The sequence below is a fragment of the Zootoca vivipara genome, chromosome 12 (assembly GCF_965207765.1).
Source record: "Zootoca vivipara chromosome 12, rZooViv2.hap1.1, whole genome shotgun sequence".
In the NCBI taxonomy this organism is placed as follows: Eukaryota; Metazoa; Chordata; class Lepidosauria; order Squamata; family Lacertidae; genus Zootoca; species Zootoca vivipara.
In genome coordinates this window covers 14915861-14934190 of record NC_142595.1, presented here as the reverse complement: position 1 = coordinate 14934190, position 18330 = coordinate 14915861, and the positions used below count along the sequence as shown (strand labels likewise).

Sequence of the window (18330 nt, the reverse complement as noted above, 5' to 3'; positions counted from 1 at the left end):
AATCCTGGAAATCTATGGAGGCCTAATCAGAAGCAGATTATTACCATGTAATTGATAATAACAGGGGAGAGAATAATGATTCCCTTTGCATCAGCTGGTCCACTGGAAGAAGCAAAGACAACATCCTCTGTGAAGCTGCAATGATCCACACAGAATAATCCCTCAGCAGCCTCCTTCAAGCGTTCAAACAATTCACAATGAGGGGGGAGCAGGAACAAGCATTTTGCACCTCCCCCCCCTCATTGCACCCCTGCCACTATCTTCATCACTTACTGTGTTGTCAGAGGAGAGCCTCTGCAGCTTTCTCTACTTACTTTCTTACACAATCCAGAACCCTAAAAGTTGTAAATCACTCAAGAGAGTCTACACAGGTAGAGAAAGCTCCTTGCTGGGAATCAACAAGGACCTCTGGCCTGCAGCAGTTAAGCCAACTAAGCCTCTCCATTGGGCTCGTGATCCAAACTACATTCACATGTCCATCCGCTGATGTTATGTGAGGCCAGGCATGGGGCAGGTAAACCCATGGGGCCAAATTGGATATTGTAGCCACTGGTAGAATTTGGCTGGAAAGGAACACTTATGAACAGACTTTGAGTGACTTCAAGTCATGGCTGTGATGGTGGACAAACAGTCCGCTTGGCCCTGTCTGCAGGCCTTTTTAGGGCCCCTATATATTCACCTGAATAAACATAGAATTGGAGAATTGGAGAGTTGGAAGGCACCCTCAAAGATCATCCAGCTCAACCCCCTGCAATGCAGGAAATCACAACTAAAGCATCCCTGGCAGGCTGGGTGGGCGACATGAGGAGGATGCAGTAGGAAGGGAACATGCCTGTTACATCCTCCTGATGCCCTAGAGGCCCCACACTGCTTTGAGAGGCTGGGATGTGGGATGGGACTTGCAAAGCAGAGCAGGGCTGACTTGGGTGGTGTGAGGAGAGAAACGTGCCCTGGGAAAAACTGTGCCCAGGGCAATGACCACCCTTGCCCGGCCTCTGCCCATACTTTGCCTCTGCCTCCTTAGCAGAGCTCCCTTCAGCCAAGCAGACTAAACAATGTTTTATTCCAGACAGAAAGTAAAACAAGTTCCCACCCCAAAGTGTAAGCAGATATACATTCCCCTCATAGGATCACACGCCCCCCCTTATGATTTCACCTAAACCTTCTTTTCTCACAGGCTGATTTGTGAAGATGAAAGTGCATTTAAGAGCAGAGTTGGAGACTCAAAGGGTATTTGGAGCTCTGCTGTGACTCTACGATTCCAAGGATGCAGTACTAGACACAGGTCTATAAGGGAGGTCTGTTGCTTTGCAGCAAAACCTGAAGCAAAACTCGAGGCAAGGAATTTCTTTCCTGGCTCTTCTTGAAGTACTCCTTCATACACGCAGAGAGCTGAATGTACAAGACTGAGTTCAGAATAGGAATATGTGCCATTTCTCACTCTCTCTGGGAAGAGGGCTATTTCCCTCCTTTTCATTTTCTCCTCATAGCATAGGGATATTATCTCTTGATGCCACAAGGGTGCCAAAGGGCCTGCTGTTGTCATACCAGACCAACCTCATTTATTTTCTTTTTTTTTTTAATGGAATTACAAATGTGGTGGATCAGGGGAGTGCTGTGGTCATAATCTATCCTGATTTCAAATTTAAAAAATTCCTTCAGTAGCACCTTAAAGACCAACTAAGTTTTTATTTTGGTATGAGCTTTCGTGTGCATGCACACTTTGAAGAAGGATACACTGGAAACAGAAGTGTCAGACCCTTATATATATACAGAGGGTGGTGGGGGTGGGTGGGAATGGGTGATGGGCTGATGGGAGTGATGGGAGCTCATACCAAAATAAAAACTTAGTTGGTCTTTAAGGTGCTACTGAAGGAATTTTTTTATTTTGCTTCGACTCAGACCAACACGGCTACCTACCTTTAACTATCCTGATTTCAGTCAGGCTTTCAACAAATTATATTTTCGTGAGGAAGCTGGTAATATGTGTGCTGAACATGTGCAGAGGAGGGCAACCAGGAAGATGATGGGTGGGAAACCAAGCCTTCTGTGCAACAGTTGAGGGAGTTGGGTATGTTTGGCCTGGAAAAAAGGAGACTGAGAGGAGATATGATACCCAACTTCAAATATTTCAAGGGCTGTCACATGGAAGATGCAGCAAGCTTGTCTCCTGCTACAGAGAGTAGGCCCCAAACCAATGGATTCAAGTTATAAGAAAGGATGGAGGTGGAGTTTCTGGGCATCACTTTCTTCTGTGAAATTGGGGGGGGGGGTATTTGTGTCCACAAGAGTTCCTGAGTTATCCAAATGTGCCCTTGGGCCCCCAAAGGTGAGGACTACATCTCGGGGACGACGACACATGGTTTATTTATTTATTTTAATGCAAACAGAAAGTTCAACAAGCAAATACAATAAAATTATGTCACGGAGTCAGCAGCAAAATCATTACCCATAACAAAAAATAGTGACAACAAGATATATTTTTATTTCTTCTTTATTAACTGCTTCTTGCTGTTCAGATCAGGCCTCAACACAATGATGTAGCATTTGGGAGCAAAGATGGAGCCCAGTAAGCCAGCACTGGAGGCCAAGATGGAGAAGATCTCCACAGCCACCATATGTTTTCCCTTGGTGCTCAGGTAGACCGGAACAAAGGAGATCCAAACACTACAAAACAACAACATGCTGAAGGTGATGAATTTGGCCTCATTGAAGCTGTCGGGAAGTTTCCTGGCTAAAAATGCTACAATGAAACTGACAATGGCCAGGAGGCCCATGTAGCCCAGGACACAGTAAAACATGGCAGCTGACCCTTCATTACATTCCAGAATGATTTCTCCCATCACAGAGCGCTTGTCAAAATGGGGAAATGGGGGAGAGGTTCCCAGCCACACAGTGCAAATACCAGCTTGGATAATAGTACAAGTCAACACAATGGAGCTTGCCAATCTTTTCCCCACCCATTTCCTCATTCTGGATCCTGGTTTGGTGGCCATGAATGCCAGAACAACGGTAATGGTTTTGGCCAACACACAAGAAACAGTCACTGTGAAAACCACACCAAAAGCCATTTGTCTGAGAACGCAGCTCACTCTGTCTGGTCGGCTGAGGAAGATGAGGGGACAGAGAAAACAGAGAAGGAGAGAGATGAGGAGAACGTAGGTGAGGTCCCGGTTATTGGCCCTGACAATCGGTGTGTCCTGATGCTTCCTAAAGATGGTGAGGGACAATATTGTGAGCAAAGAGAAGAAAACGGACCCAAAAGCTAAGCTCATCCCAAGTGGTTCTTCCAACATCAAGAAGCTGATTAACTTTGGAATGCATTGTGTTCGGTTCTTGTTTGGATAGTGATCTTCTGAGCATCCAACACAGTCATTCATGTCTGAAAAGAAGGAAGGATTCCATTTAAAGGTGTCACTTGAGAGTAGGTATGTATCCTACTGGCAGTATGGGGCTTTTCAGTTGGGTGTGAGAGAGACGATCCTTTTCAGACACAGGAGTGACTAGCATGGAAAGAAAGTGCTGTGGACCCCCCCCCCCTCCCACCGACAATGATCTCATAGTCGCTTGCCTGGACAGTAAGGAGTGCACCGGTGCAACTAATCTCCATCACCACCCAGGTAATCTAGTGAGCCGCTGTTTGTCCGCAGACAGCTTCCAGGTCATGTGGCCGGCATGACTAAGCCGCTTCTGGTGAACCAGAGCAGTGCACGAAAATGCCATTTACCTTCCCGCCGGAGTGGTACCTATTTATCTACTTGCACTTTGATGTGCTTTCCAACTGCTAGGTTGGCAGGAGCTGGGACCGAACAATGGGAGCTCACCCCATCGCAGGGATTCGGAATGCCGACCTTCTGATTGGCAAGCCCTAGGCTCTGTGGTTTAAACCAGAGCGCCACATGCGTCCCAGATGTTAGGGCAGGTAAAAGTGTGCTTTGTAAACCCCAACCATCATCTGATCATTTAGGCTTGCAAAGCACCTCTTTGAAAACACTGTGCCTCGTTGCTGTGCCATCAGCTGGTTGCAATGAAGAGCTCCAAGTGTGTAAAGTTCAATGGCCATGGAAAACAGAACTACACCAATATCAGCGATTGTGACACCTTTCACACGGCTATAGATGCTTCACAGGAAATCTAATATGACACATATCTGAAAGCTACCTAATGTCTCCTACCTTTCTGGTATGAAATCTTGCCTTCTGAACATGGATCACAGTCATAGCAGCAGAATTTCTCCCCTTCCTTCTTTTTTCTCCTAGTACCAGAAGGGCAATTTTTGTTGCATTGAGAGAGGGGTGGCACCTGTGAATTTGAATTAACCATAAAGGCATGTTTAGTGCAGGGGAAATAATGGGAGAACCTGAATTCCATTTTCTGGGCTGAAAGGGATCAAGTGGGTGGGAGAAATGGCATATTAAGAGAATGTTGAAAGCAATGAGCTATCAACAGCCATTAATGGCATCTAATGAGACAGAATATGTTTTTGTGACTCTGAAAATGAATTTATGGCTATTTCAATATATTTTTTAAAAATAGAAATAAAAGGGAGGGAGGGAGTCCACCTAAACATAACTATTATTATTAGGGAATTATTTGGAAGAATACGCTTCTTATAAAACTCAAAAGGTTTTAAAGTAGAGTTGAAAGGATGTTTTGACATACTAAGTGATTTAAATAAGCAGCTACCATAAACAATGTCAGGTTCCTTTAGTTTTTCCACCTGAAAAAAACAAATACCGGGGGCTGTCGGAAACGTGGATCAACCGAACACAGGGGAAGACTCAGACTCAGAAATTGAGCTAAGTTTGAGAGTAGTCAGCTCTGCAGACTAAAGCTACTTGGAAGTTGAGCTAAGTAAGAGAGAGGCCAGCTCTGCGAGCGAAAGCTGGCTGGTAGAGCTAGAAAGGGGGAACTTGACCCCCCCTTCACAAAGAGGACACAAGAAGCCTTCAAGAAGTGGGAGAGTTAGAAGACAGTCAGAGTGCTGCTAGGCAACCAGCAAAGAACCAGAGAACAGGCAGCGTGTCTAGTGGAAGTGGGAAGGCCAGTCTCTCAGTCCTCGTGCTTGGAGATTGGACAAGGTCAGAGTGCAACGGAAGGTCAAAAGGGGAAGGGGGAAAATCTGGAGTCCTTCCTGCTGTGAGCGGGGTGGAGTTTCAGACTTACCAACTCCCTTCAATGCGAGCAGGCGAGAAGCCGTGCTCTGGATGTGTTTTTGTAAATAAACGTAACATAAAACTGCTGGAGAGACATTAATTATTATCGGGGCTTGCTTGCCTGCCTAAGATCATTACAGGGGCTGAGAACCCCAGACTAAATACACTGGGCCTAGAGACAATTGTAACACGAGTTTAAAAGCCTCAAAAACAAGGATAGTCTTGGACTCTGCCAGACCTCTGCTGCTATATCTTTAGTATGACTAGCCTCCAAGCCAGGCATTCTCTGCAGAAGTCTGCCTAGTTTGTCTCCAGGCTCAGCTCCCCTTGCTTTCTCACCAAAGACGTTTGTTGGATGTTAGGCTTAGGACACTGTCTGCTGGCCTAGAAATCTTTAAAGAATGTGCTAGACAGGGAAGTGGAAGACCAGGGTTCAAATCCCCACTTGGCCATGAAACTCATTGGGTGACCTTGGGCCAATCACTGCTTCTTTCAGTCTAACCTACCTTACAGGGTTGCTGTTGTTAGGATAAAATGGGAAGTAGGCACATGACCTTGAGCTCCTTGGAGGAAAGGTGGAATAAAAATGCAATAAGCAAACAAGCATATGATAATGAACAATGGCCTGGCCTGCTTCAGGGCATCAGAGCCCCACAACATTCACAAGAGGTTTTCATAATAATAATAATAATTTATTATTTATACCCCGCCCATCTGGCCGGGTTCCCCCAGCCACTCTGGGCGGCTTCCAACAAAACATTAAAATACAGCAAGCATAAAACATAAACAGCAAGCGAGAAAGAATACAGGGTCCATGTCTCTGCTATGCTTCAAAGATGCAAGCATCACATTTAGGACACACTGGAGTTGCAATTTGCTGAAATCATGCCCCACCTGTTGAAAACTTCTGTGCCACACCATTTTGCCTTCATTGATGGGAAATCCCATGGCTGGAGCAGCCTGGAGATTCACCCTTCCGACCTTGACTCTGAGGAAGGAGTTATTTGGGAAAGTGACCAAGTTGGTAATATCGAATCCGCCTTCTAATTGCCTGTTCTCACTAAAAGACACTTCTTCTCCCACACTGTTGTTAAATGAGACACTCCTAAGAAAAGGGTGGAGCTGCATCGAGAGGGCAGGAAAAGGACAATTGTTTAAAACCCAAACTTGTCTTACGTTCAGCATCACCTTTTAAATTGCCATTGCCTCTTTCAAGGCAGTATACAAGATTTCATATAATTAAAAAACAATAACAATAGCAATAATAACGGCAAATTTTGATCTCTCTGTAGATTCCTCCGCATAAGACTAAGCCACACTGTACAGGTATATTTATTTCAAAGCTCAAACGGGACTTCCAAAATCATCATGCAAACATCCATGAAGTTTAATGCAGAAAGGGTAAAAATGAAAGAACAGGAAAATGGAGAGAGGGTGAGACTGAGGGAGGAACAGGCAAAACAGGTGTTCCTGTTAAGACTCTAGTTGAGAGGGAAAGTGCCATTGACAATATTGTCAAAACTAGCTGCCTAGTTTTGAAGAGCTGAAGCTCAGGTGAGTGGGTTGTATCCCATTTTCACAGAAATGATAAATATTACTATAAAAACTATTGCTTGTTGTCCAAAATGAATGTTACTGTGTATTTTTGATGATACAAACGTAAATATATTGCCAAAAGAATTGGCAAGATTATACTGGCAGCATTAATAGTAATTGCAACTCAATAGAACTGGCCAAAATCTAATGCTGGACACTTTGTACCGCTCACTCTGGAATATAGCTTTTAGCTATAACAGGGATAATCACAAATAATTTGAGATTTTGACGAGGACTAGAACCTCCAGACCCCTTTTATATGATTTGGCATATACAGCAGAACCAACATTTTCAAAACAATCCCCACAAACCTGGCAAATCTGGAACTATGCATGGTAATCTGATAAAATTGGACTTAATTTGGACTTTAAAGTCTTTATTTAACTCATGTGCAACTACACATTCTACCTGCCTATTTTACAGTTTGGTTATTCATCTTTCAATTTTTGTCTGTTGTTAAAATTGTCTTTGCTTTATCTATATAAATAAAAATGTAAAAGGTCCCCATTCGTACACATTCAGCTACCCCCGAAACCGCTCAACCGATTGCGTTGAAATTTTGACACAATGCTCCATGTGAATGTGGGAGTGTTTGCATATACTTAGATTATACAGATGTCACACCTGTCACAGGTAAAAACATGCTTTTTTGGGAAAACAGAAAAACAGGAACAGGAGAGGTTGCAAAACATCGCCCTCTAGTGATTACTCCACTGGTACTGCAGCTATCAAAGCTTCCCTCTCCAAAGCAGCTCAGCTCATGTTTGCAGGGAACCCCTGCTCGACAAGAGCAAAACTGCAGACTGAGCTGAGTGGAGGTGGGGGCTCGCCTTGGTGGGGGGGAGGACGGGGTCGGGATGTGGTGGGGGGAGTCACAGGGATGAGCCACAGCAATGCGTGGTCAACAATATAAAATGAAGTAGTAATAAATATGTGTGTGTGTGTGTGTGTGTGTGTGTGTGTGTGTGTGTATGAAAGAGCCATTACCTGCCAAGGCTGCAAATTCTGAAGCTGCGGTCTCCATCTTCTCACAACTCCTCTGTCTTTCAACCAGGACTGGAACATGGCATGAAGACCATGTGCCACAACATAGACAGCATTGTAGATGCTGTAGCTGTGGCCAGTCATGCTCATCTCAAAGCCAGACGAGGGGAGGCTGTCCAGCTTCTCCTGTCCTGTGCAGGGTTCACTGAACTCAGCAACAGAATTTGGAAAGGAACAATGGAATGTCTGTTGCCAGAACTGCTGAAGAAAACCATCTTCACCTGCCGTGAAAGGATTTAGGGAGCGAAGAAGGCTCTTGAATCCTTGCACCTCATTTGAGTGCACGGTGAAGCATATGGAGCCATGAAACGGTCGCATATCCTGGCTCGTTCGAAAGGCCACTGCTGAGAAATCCAGTTGAGCAGTCATAATCCATACCTTGGCCAAAGATGTCACATTTTCCGCTTCCCCTGCCGCTAGCAATAATTGCAAATAAAACATGGACTTGTCTTCTCCATAGACAACGACAGCATTGGCTTTGCTTTCCGCAATAATGTGATAGGATTGGAGCCACGGGGAAAGCAAGTTGTAATACTCTTCTAAATATGTGCCTTTTGGAGTTCTCTCTGAAAAGGCCAAGCAAATGCCTTTCTGGAAAAGCAGAGTTTGCAGGATTTCCATAAACTTCTCTCCACTCTCACTATCCACCGCGAGCAACCCAACCCATGTCCACCCAAACTGCAGAAGTAACTCAACAATCCCAGTGTACTGATGGGCTTCATTGGGCACCATCCGGTAGAAGGGAGTGGATTGGCTTTGACTGGCATCCTCTGGAGCAAAGGAGCCATAAGTGAGCTAGAAGAAAATAAATAGTTATTTTTAATATAAAAGTACCGGTAGTTGAATGATTGATCCGGTTGGGTAGCAATGACCAACTAATTGTGTTTGGGACCCACCTCCCTGCAAGGCCCCAAACTGTGCAGGTCAAAGTACTTAAAGGAACTGATGAGCAAACTGCCCCCCCCCGAACTTGGTTTCACCCCATATAGGATTGGCATACAAGCTATTGTGCATACATACACAATGCATGTGCATAAAACTCCAGTCATATCTTCTGATACACACTCAGAGGTTGAGTGGAAGAATGATTTCTATTTCTTGTATTTCTATGCTGTTTCATTCTATGCTGGGATTCATTCATTCAAATGAATCCCAAAGTGGCTTACAAACAATAAATAAAAATAACATAATAGAACATCACAAGTACAGCATAGATTATTAAGAAATTATCAGTAATCTCCCGCTTGGAATACTGCAATGCGCCCTAGTAAAGAAGATTGGCAAATTAAGTTATTCCATTATTATAATTTAGCAATTAGATACGAAGAAGCCAAAGGAACAAGTCTAGAAGAAGCAATCAGATTGTGGAAACCATTTAACATGTATATTAAAGATAAAATAGAAAAACCAAACCTTATCTCAGAAAGATAAATGATTCTATATTGGAGGGGGGGGAAATACAATGGAGATTATTAATGCATATAAGAGGGACGAGCTTAGTACAGGACGTGAAGTAGGGAGGGTATTGAGGGAGGGTATGGTGGGAGGGGCGGGAGGGAATGGGGAAATTCAAGACAATGTAACATCTGCATCCATTTGTATCTGTTTTATTTACCTGTAAACAATTTTTATTTTTGAAACCAATAAAAAAAATTTTTTAAAAAAAGGAATACTGCAATGCGCTCTACACAGGGATACCTTTGAAGATGACTCGGAAACTACAACTAATCCAGAATGTGGCAGCAAGACTGGTGACTGGGAGTGGCCACCGAGACCATATGACACCGGTCCTGAGAGAACTTCACTGGCTCCCAGTATGCTTCCAAGCACAATTCAAAGTGTTTGTGCTGACCTTTAAAGCCCTAAATGGCTGAAGGAGCGCCTCCACCCCCATCGTTCAGCCCGGACACTGAGGTCCAGCGCCAAGGGCCTCCTGGCGGTTCCTTCACTGCGAGAAGTGAGGTTACAGGGAACCAGGCAGAGGGCCTTCTTGGTAGTGGTGCCCTCCTTGTGGAATGCCCTCCCTTCAGATGTCAAGGAGATAAAGAACTATATAACTTTTGAGGTAAATGTAACTTTTAGAAGACATCTGAAGGCAGCCCTGTATGCTGTAAGCTGCTCAGAGTGGCTGGGGAAACCCAGCCAGATGGGCAAGGTATAAATAATAAAAGTATTATTATTATTATTATTATTATTATTATTATTATTATTACAATCACAATATTAACAAATAAGCAACTAAAAATAAAATAAACATCAGAATTACAGCATGAGTCTCATTTTATGATCAACAAATCAATGCAGTCCCTCTCCTCCTCAAGTTCATCACTGAATGCAATTTGAAATTGTTAGCAGGGCTTATATCTTTCTGAAATATGAAGCTTTCTCAACAGAACATGGAAGGATGAGTTATGAAGACACCATGTTTGTCTCTTACCTGGGGAATCTTGTAGCCTATTAAGATGGCTGCCATGTGGAGGGAAGTTTCAAAGTCAAGTCCCCCAATGATTGCAATCGGATTTTTCTGTACATCACACTGGTAGTTGGGTACAAATCTATAGGGTGTGGAGAGTATGTCCAGAGTGGCCCAGTAGGTCATCCTTTCACTGAAGTAGCTGTCATGGATGTGGAATCCCAATGTGACATTGGGCAATATCTGAGGGTTCTCATTGACCTCACTGACAGCAAACGCCAAGGCCAGAACATGCTGGTAGTTCTTTGGAACAACCCTGCAATTAAAATCATACATCATCCTGGAGAGTGAAGTCAAATGGGCCTAAGAAAGCACTGCTAATAACAAGGCCAGTGGAAGTGATGGTATTCCAGCTGAACTATTTAAAATTTTAAAAGATGGTGCTGTTAAGGTGCTACACTCAATATGCCAGCAAGTTTGGGAAACTCGGCAGTGGCCAGAGGATTGGAGAAGATCAGTCCACATCCCAATCCCAAAGAAGGGCAGTGCCAAAGAATGCTCCAACTACCGCACAATTGCGCTCATTTCACACGCTAGCAAGGTTATGCTTAAAATTCTACAAGGCACGCTGAAGCAGTATATGGACCGAGAACTTCCAGAAGTGCAAGCTGGATTTTGAAGGGGCAGAGGAACCAGAGACCAAATTGCAAACATGCACTGGATTATGGAGAAGGCTAGAGAGTTCCAAAAAAACATCTACTTCTGCTTCATTGACTACGCAAAAGCATTTGACTGTGTCGACCACAGCAAACTATGGCAAGTCCTTAAAGAAATGGGAGTGCCTGATCACCTCCTGAGAAATCTTTATGTGGGACAAGAAGTGACAGTTAGAACTGGATATGGAACAACTGATTGGTTCAAAATTGGGAAAGGAGTACGACAAGGCTGTATATTGTCTCCCTGTTTTTTAACTTATATGCAGAATTCATCATGCGAAAGGCTGGCCTGGATGAATCCCAAATCAGAATTAAGATTGCCAGAAGAAATATCAACCACCTCAGATATGCTGATGACACAACCTTGATAGCAGAAATTGAGGAGGAATTAAAGAACCTTTTAATGAGGGTGAAAGAGGAGAACACAAAATACGGTCTGAAGCTGAACATCAAAATAACTAAGATAATGGCCACTGGTCCCATCACCTCCTGGCAAATAGAAGGGGAAGAAATGGAGGCAGTGAGTGATTTTACTTTCTTAGGCTCCATGGTCACTGCAGATGGTGACAGCAGTCACGAAATTAAAAGACGCCTGCTTCTTGGGAGAAAAGCAATGACAAACCTAGACAGCATCTTTAAAAGCAGAGACATTCCCTTGCCGACAAAGGTCCATATAGTTAAAGCCCTGGTTTTACTAGTAGTGATGTATGGAAGTGAGAGCTGGACCATAAAGAAGGCTGATCGCCGAAGAATTGATGCTTTTGAATTATGGTGCTGGAGGAGACTCTTGAGAGTCCCATGGACTGCAAGAAGATCAAACCTATCCATTCTTAAGGAAATCAGCCCTGAGTGCTCACTGAAAAGACAGATCCTGAAGCTAAGGCTCCAATGGTTTCCCCACCTCATGAGAAGAGAAGACTCCCTGGAAAAGACCCTGATGTTGGGAAAGATGGAGGGCACAAGCAGAAGGGGACGGCAGAGGACGAGATGGTTGGACAGTGTTCTCGAAGCTACTAACATGAGTTTGACCAAACTGCGGGAGGCAGTGGAAGACAGGAGTGCCTGGCTTGCTCTGGTCCATGGGGACACAACTAAATGACTAAACAACAGCAACTGTTATACTGCTACTGACTGTGATAGAGTGACTTTTGCAGCTATTGTTAAAGTTGCAAAAACAAAGAGCATGGGACTGAGTGAGGGAGAAATTTTTGGAACAACATGGGGATATCAGCTCCGCTCAAGGCATGACAGATTGCAGCAACAACCGGGGAAAGATTGACATACAAGGACAGGAAGAAACATCATGGACAGAATAAATGTCACACACAGGAAGAACTATGATGCAGTACGAGATATTCGCTTGCAGTTTAGGGGGCCATCTAAATTATATAATTTGGTATTTGAATTATTTGTATTAGGAATTGTATTATAAATTGGCATTGTTATAATGAGGCTATTATTGGATTATTGTTATTGAAAAATTAACAAAAATTATCAGAAAGAAAGAAAGAAAGAAAGAAAGAAAGAAAGAAAGAAAGAAAGAAAGAAAGAAAGAAAGAAAGAAAGAAAGAAAGAAAGAAAGAAAGAAAGACATCAGGGAGATATGCTGTGAAACATTCATTTCTGTTTTTAAGGAAATCCATAATCTATTCTTTTCGATTTTAAAAGACATAAAAGCATATTAAAAGTAAAGGTAAAGGGACCCCTGACCGTTAAGTCCAGTCACAAAGGACTCTGGGGTTGCGGTGCTCATCTCGCTCTATAGGCCGAGGAAGCTGGCGTTTGTCTGCAGACAGCTTCCGGGTCATGTGGCCAGCATGACTAAGCCGCTTCTGGCGAACCAGAGCAGCGCATGGAAACGCAATTTACCTTCCCTCCAGAGCGGTACCTATTTATCTACTTGCACTGACGTGCTTTCGAACTGCTAGGTTGGCAGGAGCTGGGACAGAGGAACGGGAGCTCACCCCGTAGTGGGGATTCAAACCGCCGACCTTCTGATCGGCAAGCCCAAGAGGCTTAAATCCATTATATCAGCTCTGCCCCCTTGGGCTGCAGACCTATGCTCATTTATTTGTTAAACTTGATAGGACTTACTACAGAGTAGGCATGTATAAAGTTGCACTGGGAGTCTTAGATTTCCAGGTTAGGTAGGCTGTGTTCCACACTACCTCTCTTTTAAGCACTGCTTTTAAAAGTGAGGTAGAGATGGGAGAGGACAGCACATCACTCTGAACACAACCTCACATTTTTTGGTGCTTCCAGACTTGCTATTATAGCATATATTCAGATATATTGAGCTGCTATCACACCGCAAGGGGGAAAAAAGCCAAGTCGACATCGTCTTAACTTTCCTGCAAAACTTGTGCAAGCCAATCTGAATGATTGCTCATTGAGCAGCACAGATTGGAAGCAATCTCACTTGGCAGACTGATCTCTGTTTTCGAGCTAGATCCTAGAAAATCTGCTTCATTCCTACAGACCTGACTTCATCAGGCATTGGAGATTCATCAGCAGTCTTTGATCCTTTTAGATGTTAAAACTCTCATTTAAGCTAAAAAATTTGTTAGCCCAAAAATGGAAAACGAGCGAGGTCCCAACTAAAAAAGAATGGCAACTTCGACTGATGGAATATCAGCTTGCGGATCTAACATACAGAATTAGAGAGCAAGAACATACATTTAAAGAAGATTGGAAAATGTTTACTGAATATATGGGGGGAAATTGTGTATACTTGAAAAAGTTGGCAGCATTGAGATACATAGCTGCCAAGTTATCCCTTTTTTAAAGGGATTTTCCATTATGCTGAATAGGCTTCCTCGCGAGAAAATGGAAAACTTGGCAGCTATGTTGAGATAAATTCAACAGTGTAAATAAGTTTTGATGGATGTAATAATGGAATACTGAATGACTTGGTTAGTTAAAATATGGAGGGATTTACAGGTATGTTATGCAAAATGAACCATGGAAGGAGAAGAAGGGAAGTCATTGATGTTTTAAGGTTGGTTACATGAATATTCTAAATTGTAAAACAGAAAATTTAATTAAAAAAATTAAATTACGCACACACACACACACATACATTTAAAAAATGATGAAAGGGGAATGGCACTTGGAGGAGCAAACTCTTAAGAATGATCTGAATCTTTTTGGAAGGAAATATTTCGCACCCTGCCCTATATCACTGAAATCAATGGGACTTACCTTTTAGCAGATATTGTTAGGCATTAATTAAAATTGGGGGGGGGGGAATTAGGGGAAAAAATGTACCGACTCCTCCTTGACTGGGAAGTCAAGGAGGAGGGGGTTAAATGTGTTAATGATCAAACAGACCCAAGACTTTGGCTATAACATTCCAGTGAGCGCCTGGGAAAATCTGTGGAAGGTTAATATGAAATTTACCGCATGTTACACTCTAAAAGAAAACTTTATGAAGATGGAATTCCGTTGGTACTTGACACCACTGAAGTTATCAAAAATGTATAAGAATACCGGTATTTCAAATCTATGTTGGAGGTGTGGGGAGGCGGGGGGCTAAATGTTGCACATGTGGTGGACGTGTAACAAAATTAAGGGATTTTGGAATGTTATTTACAATGACCTTAAAAGAATGTTTACGGTATCCGTCTTTAAATAAAACCCCGGAGGCTTTTCTCCTGGAGAAACTCAGCCCAGATATACCTAAAAATGCAAGAGAAATATTATTGTATGCTACAGTTGCCACAAGAATACTAATTGCCACAAATTGGAAAGGAGAGATACTGATCTCAACAAAACTGGAGCAGCAAACTGAATTATTTGAGTACGCTGAGTTGGCAAAAATGACAGACAAATTGAGAGGTAATACTGACCAGGCATTTATTAGGAAATGGGACATGTATTTTTAAAAAATACCTTATTGAATATTGTGACAATATGACTCGAGTAACTTCTGTGATAGGATGAATAACTATGAGAAATAGTAATATGGATTAAAATCAATATATTAGGAAGCTTTTGTTTCAGTTGCACTCCATGATATACCGTAAATGAAGATTAACAGTGCACTAGATTAAGTGGTAAATATACAATGTGGTGACGGGAAGTCGTTAGAAATCCGAGAATAATGTACAGTATAATAAAATGATGTAACAAATTGTTTCACTTATTTTTTGTCATTCACTTTTATGTTTGTGATTTCTTTTTAATCTCAATAAAGCATTAAAAAACTCTTTTTAAAAAGGAAAAGGGGGTGGGAAGGAAAGAAAAACGAATCCTTACAAGAGATTAAGAATCTGATAGATGGCCTGGCATTCTTCGAAGGTTTCATAGTCAAGAAAGGACAGAAGATGAGAGGCAAGTCCACCAATGATAAGGTCACCTGGCTGGTAGTACTTGTGTGGGATGTAGAGAAGACCACTGGTGGTGCAATGATTGACATGTGACTGGATCACCGTTTGTGGCAGCAAGAATATTAACATCACCAACACTGCCATACTCAGGGGGGAAAACACCTTTTCCTAGACAGCAGCTCCCCAAATTCCACCCAAAAGCATTAGGAGCAGAAGCAGTAGAGTGGTCTGCCTTAAACACTCAAGAGAAAAAGTAGCACCGAACTAATGAACACTGCCTCGTCTTCTGCTCTAGCATTTGGGGTGGCATAGAGGGTTTTCATAAATGCCTTTAGGCTTTTGACGTTGCTCCCTGCAAATCTTTGGAGGTCTAATCAGAAGCAGACTGATAATGACAGGGAAAATACTAATGATCCCTTTGCATCATGCGGTCGGTTGGAAGAAACCAAGACAACATGTTTGTTAAATCTTACCAGATGTGGCCTCTCTGCCTTTGTGAAGCAGCAATGTCCCATGAAGAACCACAGTAGCCATCTTCAGGTGTCCATCACATCCCCGTCATCAGCTCCATCACCTACCAAGTGTTCAGAAATGAACTTTGTTCTCAGCTCATATAGGTTTTATGTGCGGTTCAGAGCCAGTGCCAGATTTACATACTGTACAGTCATACCTCGGGTTACAGACGCTTCAGGTTGCACATTTTCGAGTTAGCACCGTGCTGACCCCAGAAGAACCGGAAAGGGTTATTTCTGGGTTTCGGCGCTCGCACATGTGCAGAAGCACTGAATCATGCTTTGCGCATGGGCGCTGAATCACGACCTGCGCATGCGCAGACGCGGCACTGCGGGTTGCGAACGTGCCTCCCTCACGGATCACGTTCGTAACCCGAGGGTCCACTGTGTAAGCGAAACAAGCTATAGCTTAGGGCCCCACTCTCTTGGGGGGGGAATAAATAAATAAATAAATGGGGGGGGAACTGGATGTACACTTCCAAAATACTGTGCAAGATAAAAAAACAAATAAAATACATACAGCAACAGTGTTTTGTGTTGTGTAGGCTCCTATGATATAAGTAATGGGCCCTGCCTGCTAGCCTGCTCCCTAAAATATCACTGGTTTGCTCATCCTATATAATAATGTCCAAGATGTCCCTGCGTCCAAGCTGTCCCGTGTGTCCCTGGGTCACTGCGCATGTGCCCCAGGGATACAGGGATTGGACAGCAGAGACTGCGCGCGCGCACTCTCCCCCCCCCTCTGCCTCCTCCAACCGCCTCTCCTGCCGGACACCGCCTCACTGCAGGGCACGTCAGGGAAGCGAGGGTGGAGGCCGGTGAAGGCCTCCTCACAACCCTCCCTGGCCATGAGGAGCGGCGGTTGGAGGAGGCGGGGGGGGGAGAGTGTGCGCGTCCTTCCTGTCGGCGGCTGCCGGGAGAGGAACGGAGGAGGAGAACGCAGCGCTTTCTCCTCCTCCGTTTCTGTCCCCCTGCCGCCAACAGCAAGGACAGGTCCCAGGGTTCGGAGAAGCGCTGCGCAAGCGCTTCTCCGAACCCTGGGATGTCTCCTTGCTGTCGGCGGCTGCGGGAGAGGAACGGAGGAGGAGAACGCAGCGCTTTCTCCTCCTCCGTTCCTGTCCCCGTGCCGCCGACAGCAAGGACAGGTCCCAGGGTTCGGAGAAGCGCTGCACAAGCGCTTCTCCGAACCCTGGGATGTCTCCTTGCTGTCGGCGGCTGCGGGAGAGGAACGGAGGAGGAGAACGCAGCGCTTTCTCCTCCTCCGTTCCTGTCCCCGTGCCGCCGACAGCAAGGACAGGTCCCAGGGTTCGGAGAAGCGCTGCGCAAGCGCTTCTCCGAACCCTGGGATGTCTCCTTGCTGTCGGCGGCTGCGGGAGAGGAACGGAGGAGGAGAACGCAGCGCTTTCTCCTCCTCCGTTCCTGTCCCCGTGCCGCCGACAGCAAGGACAGGTCCCAGGGTTCGGAGAAGCGCTGCACAAGCGCCTCTCCGAACTCCAGGATGTTCTAGCGCCCGTTATTAAACGGGCTGAAATACACTAGTTTCTATATCAATGACTTTGATAAAAATGCATGTTTTGTTAGGTGCAAATGGCTTTAGATACCTATTAGGTCCATAAATGACCATATAGCATATATTCAACACAAAAAAACAGTGACAATTTGTCGTTGGCAAAGGACAGCTGGACATATAAGGGCCCCATTACCTTCAGTAGCTTAGGGCCTCCTCAAACCTAAATCTGGCCCTGTTCAGAGTCCTGGAAAGTTGGGGTTGTAATTCATGCCTGGAACTTACACAGGTAGACATCTTCTTCCCCTTACAGCTCACAGAAGGTGGTGACACAAGTGACAAGGATATGATGCATAGGGCAGGTCCAGTAGGCTCTTCCTTGCTGTCCACTCATATGACTGTAATTGGCTGAAAGAAAAGTACAAAGGCGAGGGCAGACTTTTGTAATATGGCACCCTGAGCAAGGACAAAATTCGGTGTCTCCCTTCCAAAAAAAATTATTTTCATGTCATCATAACCCTCAGGTCCTGTTTCCACTCATTATTATATATTGAGGGCACTAGGAGAAGGGGACGACAGAGGACGAGATGGTTGGACAGTGTTCTCGAAGCTACGAACGTGAGTTTGACCAAACTGCGGGAGGCAGTGCAAGACAGGAGTGCCTGGCGTGCTCTGGTCCATGGGGTCACGAAGAGTCGGACACAACTAAACGAATAAACAGCAACAACAATATATTTGGGAGTTCTGACCTGTGGCTCACGTTTTCGCTCATTTTCCAAGAAGTGACCCACACAGGTCAGGAGACCAAAAATGCCTGAAAACATGGCACATAGGTCAGGAGCTGAACAATGGCCAAAAATGTGACTGTGGCAGGAGCTCAAGAAAAAAAAACAAAGGCTGAAAACCTGGTCCTGAAAACCTGAAATATGGCTGCAAAAATGACCCATAGGTCAGGAGCCAAAAAAATGGTCAAAAAACAACAACCCTAATCCCATGGCCTTCAGGTCAGGAGTTTAAAAATGGCCAAAAATAAAATTAAATCATTCTGCCTTAGATGA

The 18330-nt window shown here is 44.2% G+C and overlaps 1 protein-coding gene across 1 annotated transcript; it reads right to left on the bottom strand.

Annotated features, from left to right (window-relative positions):
- Positions 1–2348: 2348 nt before the first annotated feature.
- Positions 2349–17690, bottom strand: LOC118095908 (vomeronasal type-2 receptor 26-like). Its single transcript, XM_035137237.3, has 7 exons — positions 17558–17690; positions 15727–15827; positions 10234–10525; positions 7740–8591; positions 6051–6278; positions 4176–4302; positions 2349–3382 (listed from the first exon to the last, which is right to left on the bottom strand). The coding sequence occupies exons 3-7, from the start codon at positions 10393–10395 to the stop codon at positions 2484–2486; spliced, it is 2268 nt and encodes a 755-aa protein (XP_034993128.3). The 5' UTR covers positions 10396–10525; positions 15727–15827; positions 17558–17690; the 3' UTR covers positions 2349–2483.
- Positions 17691–18330: the final 640 nt, after the last annotated feature.

Excerpts from the sequence above, each read along its gene's own strand:
- LOC118095908 (XM_035137237.3), bottom strand. The coding sequence starts at position 10,395 with ATGACCTACTGGGCCACTCTGGACATACTCTCCACACCCTATAGATTT. Across the intron at positions 8,592-10,233 it reads TAGGCTACAAGATTCCCCAG|CTCACTTATGGCTCCTTTGC; the intron begins GTAAGAGACAAA and ends ATTTTCTTCTAG. Across the intron at positions 3,383-4,175 it reads CAAGATTTCATACCAGAAAG|ACATGAATGACTGTGTTGGA; the intron begins GTAGGAGACATT and ends CCTTCTTTTCAG.